The following is a 10543-nucleotide window of genomic DNA, read 5'->3' on the forward strand; positions in this document are numbered from 1 at the left end:
TTTCTATTCGTGCCGGAAACCAAACCACACGGCAAAAGGATTAATTGAGCTTGACTTTGTAAAAGATGATATACCTATCTTAAAAAGAAGACTGTGCAGAGCGAACAAAGTGGAAAGAGAATAGTCTTAAGACGGCTTTCTCAGACTTTTCAAGATTGTTGGCTCTGTCTACCTCGTAAGGCCTAAAATGTGACACATAAGGGCTTATACAAGTACTGTACAGTTTTTAATTAACAGTGTAGCGTGATAAATGCTATAATTTTTTATGTATAACGAGTGTTTGTGTGGGAATGCAAAAGATTTCGAATGTCCAGTGAATTATAAGGAAGCAATGAATGAACAATACTTAAATAATACTTATGTAACACGAAACAACATTAAAACTCGCCATATTTATTAAAAACATGATCGTTTTACTGTGAACGTGAAATTATAAGTTAATTTTTAGTATTTGTGCCGTGTGGTTCCCGCCACCATTACAAAAAAGAATAGAACCACTCCATCTCTTTACCACGGATGACGTAAAAGGCGACTAAGGGATAGGCTTATAAACTTGGGATTCCTCTTTTAGGCGATGGGCTAGCAACCTGTCACTATTTGAATGTCAATTCTATCACAAAGCTAAACAGCTGAGCGTGGCCTATCAGTCTTTTCAAGTCTGGTGGCTCTGTCTACCCCGCTAGGGATATAGACGTGATCATATGTATGTTTTTAGTATTTACAGTTAGGACCAAATGTTTGGGAAATAATGGTGGTTACCAACGAATGAAAACATCATTTTTAATTTAATTAGATCGATTTTTAATTACTTTTTAAACTTTATTGCACTAAATACAAATGGCGGACTTAATGCTAGTAGCATTATCTACCAGTCAATTATACCATGGGGAAAGGTTTTGCTTGTATCGTACTGAATATTACACACATTATGATATATAATAATGTTACGACCATAAATAGATTTATGGTCACAAATCGTGGTCATAATGAGTGGAGTAAGGGTGTGTATTTTGACCTTGAACCTGGATTTGGTGAATCAAGTTTTTCCAAATAGCTGAACGTGGCCCTTCAGTCTTTTCCAGACTGTTGGCTCTGTCTACCCCGCAAGGGATATAGACGTGACCATATGTACGTATGTATAAGTTTTTCCACGAAGCGACTCGAACTTAACCCGTATTGGATCATTGCAATAGATGCACTATATGCTCATTAATATAAAATGTTTATCTCACTATTTGTATGAATGAAAGCAGGTTGTCTAAGCAAATATATAAAGGAAGTGAGAATGTAACTGTTGGTTTGGGAAGGCCTAGATGAACGTACCTTGATCAAATCGGTGACGTTCTAGAGAAAGGTCTGGTCAAGAGTACCCGAAACCGACGAGCTTGCATGACGAGAGTTATGAATAGGATTTTTATGCGCCGGAACACACAGCCTGGTAACATTAAAAAAGGACTCTTCCTTCCTTTTTACCTCTTCCACGTAAGAGTTCGTCTTTCCACATTATAAAATTGATCTAAATATTATATTTTCGGTCACAATAAACGCAGTGCAGTATTTAAAGTTTTATTTCATTGTTCCGGACGGCCCGGGGACACACCATACAGGGAGTAAGATTCAGAGGTCAACGACACAATTCATTCAGCTGAGCGATCTCGACAACTCTGTACTTTACTTGCTCTTGATAGTAGAAAAATAATTTATTTTTCAGACATTTATTTACATGTTTCGTTTTAATTTCTTTTTGTAGTATTGGTCTTTAATAAAGCGTGTGACGTAGTTTTTGAGGGTTTTTTAAATGTGAAAATGACGTTTAATTTAAATAAAAATAGGCTCAAACGGCTCAGAAGCATGGGTATAGTCTATGTTTAAAAGGATGCAGTTGTTTTAAATGTCACCCTGTATACTATTTGTGAAATATGTCCGCGTTGCACCGAATTGCATCGCGCAGTGAAAACAGCTACGCTCTAGATGTCGTTTCCCGCGGAAAGCCGCCGGCCGATGTACCACAGGAATTTGTTTGTGTCCATTCTCACACGGCATTGACATAATTTGTACAGTGTGCACGTATAAGTGCCGTGTGGTTCCTGGCGCCAATAAAAAAAAGAATAGTATATAATACACATCATATCATTCCCGTGGATGTCGTTAATGGCGACTAATGGATAGGCTTATAAACTCGGGATTCTTCTTTTAGGTCATGAGCTAGCCTGTCACTATTTCACTCTCAATTCTATCATGAAGCCAAACAGCTGAACGTGGCCTATCGGTCTCTTCAAGGCTCTGTCTACTCCGCAAAGGTTATAGATGTGGCTATATGAATGAATAAATCAATCAAAAGAAATTGCTACCGATTTTCCAATCAGTCTTTGCCAGATTGTTGGCTCTGTCTACCCTGTTATTTGTGTATGTGGTGTTCTTTAAGGCGGTTTTCCAACTTCATTCCTGAATCTCTATTCCATAATCAAGCCGTGGCGTTCAAAGACTCTGACAACACCGTGATAGTCTGAGTAAGACGTAACGTAATACGTGTGCGTAATATTTTGAATAACACGTTATTATTATAAACGAATAACGTAACGCACGACAGTGGACACAGTTAGCCCAGTGATCTAAATCGCTATCGGGTGTAGCGCACGCGCACGCGACGCCGGCATACTCGTATCATCGCGAATCGGACTGCTGTTGTTTTGTTGAGAAATAAGTTATAATATAACACTGTTATGTAGGAATGTGTTTAAGACTGTTACTCTATAAATAACTGTATATTAACTATCCGCGTGGTTCCCGGCACTAATGGAATAAAGAATAGGATCACACGATCTCTTTTCCATGGATGTCGTAAAAGGCGACTAAGGGATTGGCTTATAAATGTGGAATTCTTCTTTAAGGCGGCGGGGTAGTAACTTATCACTATATGAATTTCAATTATATCATTAAGCCAAACAGCTGAACGCGGATTGAAATCCACAAGTTTTTTCGAGACTGTTGGTTTTTTGACTCTGTCTATCCCGCAAGGGATATAGACTTGACTATATGTTTGTATGTATGTATGTAATTTTACTCTTAATCTGTATACAAATGCCTCCGGTTTTTACTGATATCCATAATCATATTAAAAGCTTTCTAGGCGAAAGTGGGTTCATTGACCCCGTGTGGGATGACACCTGCTATTGTGCTGACCAGTCAGTCAAATGTATTGTTGGTCAGGTGACCGGTTTGGTCACGGGTAGAATTATGGTAGTTAAGTAAGAGTTACAAGCAAAGCGTATGTTTTTTCTTAGTTTCTAGTAAAAACATACGCTTTGTTAAAGTTTCTTATAAAAAAAAGAAAAGGACCACTCCATATCGTTCCCATGGATGTCGTAAAAGGCGAGTAAGAGATAGGCATATAAACTTGGGTTCTTTTTTTAGGCGGTGCGCTAGCAACCTGTCACTATTTGAATCTCAATTCTATCATTCAGCCAAACAGCTGAACGTGGCCTATGAGTCTTTTCAGGACTGCGGGCTCTGTCTATCCCGTAAGGGATTTTGACGCGATTATATGTATGTATGGATCTGATACTTTGTATCTTTCTGCAAACTGAGAGCCACTTTTTTTTAAGGCGGTCAATATGACATCCTAATGAAAGTGCATCACCAATTTCCAAGACTGGTCGGTTTGACATTGGACATCTTGAAGTCTTGAATCAAAACTTTATAACAATCTTTGTATCATATAATAGTTACGAGTATAAGTCAGTAATCTATACTAATATTATAAAGCTGAAGAGTTTGTTTGTTTGAAGCGCTAATCTCAGGAACTACAGGTACGAATTGAAAAATTCTTTTTGCGTTGAATAGACCATTTATCGAGAAAGGCTTTTGTTTATATAACATCACGCTGCAACTATTTCGAGCAAAGAAATAATGGAAAATGTGAAAAAAACATGGAAATTATTCACCCTTGAGGGCTTCAATGATGCCCAAAATAACTATTCCACGCGGACGAAGTCGCGGGCGCAGCTAGTAATAGCTATAACAGTTTACAACTGACGGTAGAAAGTTTCGCTCTTCGCCGGAACGTGGAAAGGTAATTTTAAATCTCTTACAGAGTAATAAAACATGGGATTAATGACATTATGAACTGAAGCATGAAGAAAAATAAAATAATCAAATTAGATTGTTATGCCGTGTGGTTCCCGGAACTTTAGAACAGGTCTCTCCCATGGATGTCGTAAAAGGCGATTAACGGATAGATTTTCCCCGTTTTTTGTCACATTTTCCATTATTTTTTCGCTCCTAATAGTTGCAGCATGATCTTATATAGCTTAAAGCCTTCCTCGATAAATGGTTTATTCAACGCAAAAATATATTTTCAATTTGGACCAGTAGTTCCTGAGATTAGCGCGTTCAAACAAACAAACAAACTCTTCAGCTTTATAATATTAGTATACATATGTAGATTGTCAAATATTTTTATTTCATGTCCAACAATACTCGTATAGTAATTTTTAACTGATTATTCCTCTTTTCTTTCCTCCTTCTCTCATCTGTAGTGAATAACTAACTTTGCGACTATACTTCCTACAAAATCAGTTCCTAGTCCTTGGTTATAAATGTCACCTAAGTAGGTTGTAGATTTATTTTATGTTCAGCTGCTTCATCCGTTCGACCATCGACTGTCCGTCTTTCGAACGGCCATGACAGGTACTACATAACAGATCAGAAAATGAACGGCAAAGTAAGAGTGATGACGGACACCATCACCTTATCTGTCGATCACAGATGTGTCGCTTTTTCCCGCGAAACCTGCCCTTGAACGAGTGAAAGTGGCTGCGCGCGCGCCGGAAACAGCTTCGGGAAATACTGGTGACCAACTGTGCGATTTACATTTATGCATATTATTATGCCCGTGTTACGGAGATGCAGAAGAAAGTTTACAAAGGTCAGGTTCATTTCCTGTCACAATATCAAGTTTATCTATTATTTGTAACGGGGAATAAATATATAAAAATCGAAGATCTGGAACACTTGATGTAGGGTCATAATGGTCAAGCCAAACTATTGGAAATATAAAAATTATGCCTGAAAGGCACGAGTCAAGTGGTGGCCAGTGGGTTGGTTTAAAAAAAAACCAACTTTAATTTCGACCGGCAGAGTAACTGCACTCTTTATTGATTAACACAATATTCAACTAATTCTATCTTAATACTACTTATATATGACAATTTTGCTGATTTAGTAACCTACTTTATTGTTTTGCAACATTATTTAATAACGCCGACTATTTTATTTATTATTGCATAGTAATCTAAATTGAGGGGGTTTACTACCCTTAACTCCTCCCTCCCTAAGAGCGAAATCATCTGGGGTTTGTACAGCAGGTGATTGGGGATGATTTCGTTTTGAGACGATGAAGTCGTTGAATATTTTTAAAGAAACAATAATTCCTATTAAAATTAATACAGCTATTACGGTTAATGTCCATACACTTATATCTGTTGTAATGTCTATCTGTCCACTATCATTATTACTTTCAATGGTATACTTTGCACTATTTAGTAAACTTTTGATATCCGTTAAGTCTATGTTGCGAAGATCTGATTGTTTTATTTCTTTCTTGATTTCAGCGTGGCTTTCAGGAATCTGGATCGCTCTCATTCTTAAAACATCTGATGTGGGTGTTTTAGTTTGAAATGGTTTTATAATTTCTTCTCTGATGCGAGTAGTACAGTTTCGACTTGGTGTGACGATGTAAGTTCCTTTTACGAAGTGTTGTTGGATTTCTGCTCCACAGCTCTCAGTCAAGGGAATGTCAATCGTAGAGTATAACAACCAGGTATCATCAGCTACTTTTTGTATCTTCGTGCTTTCCAGTATGATTGGTTTCTTGAAGCATTCTGAATAGTCGTCTTTTGTGAGCATTATTTGTTCAATGCATGTTGTAGGAGAATAGGGTACCGTGCTTGTATCTTTGCAGAGGTATTGGTTATCTTCTATTTCTTCACAGGAGCTAGCTACGGGTATGTATTTTAATCCATTCACTAAAAGGTATGGGTATTGTGGAATAATAGCATAGGTATGGTGGTTAACTGGATCTTGGACAGGTATTGGGATTATTTTGTAATATATATATGTGTCTGTATCTATTAAAGGAATTTCTAAAATAAAAATTAATCTATTATTATCTAAGTAGGATTTTAAAACTATATTTCTCTCAAGCTTAACTAAATTATCTCTACTAACTGGGTATATTAAACGTTCTTGTTTTTCTACTTCAGTTAAAATGTCAACTAACTCTGTAGAGTTTATTATTGATGCATGTAATGTGTGAAGTTTGCTAAAAGCAATTGCTGTTTCTAATTCTTGTACAACGTTATAGATGGTTCGAAAGTTATTTAGAATTTGATACAGAGTGTTCATTTGACTTAGAACTATATGAGTTTTATTCTCTAAACTATCTATATGTAAAGTTTTATAATTTAAATGGATGATGTTATACTTTAAATCATCAGATATATTAACTAATTTATCAAAAGCTTTTTGCATTAATGATATTTTTCTTTCCATTGAATGTTCTCTATTTTTGAGATAACTTATTTCAGCGTTATATCTTATAGCATCTTCATGATCTAAATTACCAGAAATGGTTTTAATAAGCGAACCTAACGGGTTTAGTAATCCTCTCTTTATCCGCCTATTCGGTACTAATTGATGTAACCTATCTTCAGTTAGTTCCATAAATGATTCTATTTGTATTAATAACCCAGCGAACTCATTATTTAAAGACCTATCTGAACTAAGTATATTTTTAAGTTTAAAGTACTCATTACTATTATTATATAAATGGCTTACTATAGTATCTAAATCTATTGTCTTAATTATGGTCCAGTGATTATTCTGAATCACTGCTGATCCCATCCGAATTGGTGCTATCCCTGGATTGTGGCTGAGATTTTGCAGATTTAGGCTGCATACTCTTCCCGCTAGTCCCACAAGTATTCCGACTGCAACCTGCCACCTGCGGAGGTCGTTTAATATTCTTAATAGCTACTTTAGTTTTTCTTTTCTTAAAATCTACTGGTACTATATTCCTAGTAACTTTTCCTGAAACTTTAGCTTTTTCGTAACGCGGTAATTCTTTTGCTTTTCTAGTTCTAGTGGTTTTCATATAAACGTCATCTTCGTCCTTTATTTCTGGTATTGGTATTTCTCCACCTTTCTTTTCTCTAACTTTAATTTTGTCCGTTTCTAATTTTTCGCTTATATACTCGTATAAAACTTTTAACCTTTTTCTATGATCTTGTACTAGTTTTTGTAAGAAATGTTTATCTCTGTCTATATTAAATACGTTTCCTGAGTCTGTATGACCAAAGATTATTTCGAATGGTGTGAAATTTGTTGCGCTATGTATGGTGTTATTATATGCCATAATAGAATATGTCATAACAGATGCTGCATCTAAATCAGTTTTCTCTTATTTGGCTAACCTATATATTTCTTGTATGGTTGAATGGAATCTTTCAACAATAGCCATTGAGTTAGGGTTGTTTGGTGTTCCTACATGCATCTCTATTTTATATAATTCTAACAATTCTTTGATTAATTTATTATTGAATTCAGTTCCGGGATCACTATTAATTTTCTTCGGTAATCCATACACACTAAAATATTTTATCAAAGCTTGTACTACTTCCGGTGTACTTCTATTTGGTATGTAAAATGCTTGTCCAAGTTTGCTAAAAGCGTCTACTATTGTTACATAATAATTATTTTCAATGTAAAATAAATCCATAAAAACTTCTTCGAATGGAGTGAGTTGTGTTTGGGTTAATTGTATGTGTGGTTTTATAGGTTTTCTTTCATACTTCATCTTTCGGCACGGTTCGCAACCATTAATTATAGCTGAAACAGTTTCTTTCATATTCGGCCACCAATAGTCTCGCTTAAGCCTAGTAAGAGTTTCCCTAATTCCTCTGTGGCAAGTTTTACCTTCATGATATTTTAAAATTGCTTCCCTCTGATCGTTTTCGTCTGTAATATTTACTATTCTTTCTGTACATTCTACCAAATTTTGTGTACCCTTTTTATATAGGTTAGTGACTACTTTGCTAAATGACTGTCTAAAAATGGGTGATTCGTAATAAATGAAATATTTGTGTTTAAAATCAACATATTCTTTTAAGAATTTCTTCACTAAATGTTCATTGTTAGTTGCTGGCATGTGGACTTCTAATATTCTTTGTTTATTATTAGATATGTCTTTGACACAAATATCATTTTTAAACCAAGTGTAAACTAATATTTGTTTAGGCTTTGTATCAACAGCTTCGTTTAATATTGGGATACCTTCATGTTCTCTATTGGAAATGGAATGAGCTGTAGCTCCATCATCCGAATCTGAAATGTCTATCGGTTCCGGTGATAAGTCTTGTCCTAAATTAATTGTTTTGTATGATTCAGAATCTGAAAGTTCTATTATTTCTATTTCTTCCTCATTTTCATTATCTACTAATATTTCCTTATTATTATTTCCTAACAATTCTTCTGCTACGTTTCGAACGAATTCATCTAACTCTTCTTCTTTATTTCTGTCTACGTTAACTATCATAGATACATCGTCGTTATCTGTTGCATTAATTCTAATATTTTTTAATATTTTTCCGTTAGATTTAAATATAATGGATTTATTTATTTCATCTATACAATTTATTTTTATTCTTGAAAGTGCATCTGCGTTGGTATTTTGTGCTCCTTTTTTATAATATATTTCAAAGTCATACTCTTCTAATCTTAACCTCCACCTTGTTAATTTGCTATTTGGCTCATTAAGTGAATATAACCAAGCAAGTGGACGATGGTCGGTATAGATATAAAATTTATTTCCCCATAAATAGGGTCTAAAATGTTTTACTGCCCATATTACTGCTAGCAACTCTTTTTCAATAGTGCTGTATCTAGTTTCCGTGTCACTTAATGTACGGCTAGCATAGGCTATGGGTTTGTCAGAACCTATTGTTCCTTGTGACAAAACTGCACCAATTGCATGATTTGATGCATCGGTAGTTAAAATAAATGGTTTTTTAAAGTCTGGAAATTGTAACAATGGAGCATTGGTTAGTAATTTTTTACATGTTTCAAAACTATTTATGTATTCTTCATCTAAAATTATCTTTTTGCCTTTCTTTAGACATGACGTAAGGGGTTTTGTTATCTTAGCAAAATCTTTAATAAATTTTCTATAATAGCCTATTAAACCTAAAAAACTTTTGATTTCTGTGGTTGTTTTTGGTATTGGGTACTTAAGTACAGCATCTATCTTGTCATTATTAGGTTTTAATCCTTCGTCTGTTATTGTATGACCTAAGTAAAGTACTTCTTTTCTTAAAAAATTAGATTTATCGAGTTGTACTTTTAAATTTGTTTCTCGAAATCTGTCAAAAACTGCTCTAAGTTTATCTGCATGTTCCTGAAGGCTTTTTGAAAATATAATGACGTCATCAAGGTACACAAGGCAGTGTATACCTTGCAGACCTCTTAAGACATTGTCCATGGCTCGCTGAAATGTTGCAGGAGCTGTTTTGAGGCCAAAGGGCATACGGTTAAACTGATAATGTCCAAAAGGTGTACTGAACGCTGTTTTCATTTTATCAGCTTCTTCTACTTCTAGTTGGTGGTACCCACTAGCTAAATCAAGAGTGGTAAAGTACATGCTGTTACCTAACATATCAAATAAATCATTAATATTCGGTAATGGATATTTGTCATCAACTGTTATATCATTTAACCGCCTATAGTCAATGACCATACGCCATTTTTGCTTTCCTGAGTTATCTATCTTCTTGGGTACCAAATGTACTGGTGCACTCCAAGGTGAGAATGATTTTTCAATAACATTATCTTTTAACAACTTTTCTACTTGATTTCTAATTTCGGCTGTTTGAGCAGGAGGTGCTCTTCGTGCTTTTATGTGAATAGGATCTTCGTTTTTAGTTCTAATTTGGTGTTTAACTTCATTTGTGAATGACAGTGGAATATCCTCACAATAAAATATATCTTTATACTCTTTGCAAATACTACCTATAATTTCTTTTTCTTCCTGATTCATATGATCTAAATTTAGTTTATTTAAATTTTTTGTTAATAGTTCATTTATCTGTTTATTACTAAAGCTACTGATATTATTTATTTTAATTGTATTATCATTATACAGCTGAACATTAAAAGGTGCTGTAATAACTAATTCCATTTTTTCTGGTCTAGTGTTTTGTATGACTGTTGTAGCAAAATTATTTTCACATCTAACTAATGCTGCAGGCATCCTAACTCCTTCAGTAAATTGTGTATATTCTAAAATGGCATCACCTTGTAGTAAATTTACGGGGAGTTTTACCCTTAGTTCACTACGCGGAGGTAATTCATATATTTTTTTCATTGGTGGTGTATACTTAATTGGAATACGAGTGTTTCTTGTAAATAATATTTGATTTTTCATATCTATTTTCGCATCTAATTGTTTTAGTAGGTCACTACCAATCAATCCATCGTAACGCTCATCCAC

At 34.7% G+C, this 10543-nt stretch overlaps 1 protein-coding gene across 1 annotated transcript in view; it reads right to left on the minus strand.

Annotated features, from left to right (window-relative positions):
• Window positions 1–10090, minus strand: part of LOC106138476 (mucin-2) — a 41093-nt gene extending 31003 nt beyond the window's left edge. Inside the window, exons 1-3 of the mRNA XM_013339629.2 lie at window positions 9508–10090; window positions 6892–7344; window positions 5323–6026 (exon numbers count right to left, since the gene is read on the minus strand). Of these exons, the coding sequence (XP_013195083.2) occupies window positions 5323–6026; window positions 6892–7344; window positions 9508–10090 (1740 nt within the window). The remainder of the gene's footprint in view (window positions 1–5322; window positions 6027–6891; window positions 7345–9507) is intronic.
• Between the last annotated feature and the right edge of the window lie 453 nt (window positions 10091–10543).

Source organism: Amyelois transitella, chromosome 26, assembly GCF_032362555.1.
Source record: "Amyelois transitella isolate CPQ chromosome 26, ilAmyTran1.1, whole genome shotgun sequence".
Lineage (NCBI taxonomy): Eukaryota > Metazoa > Arthropoda > Insecta > Lepidoptera > Pyralidae > Amyelois > Amyelois transitella.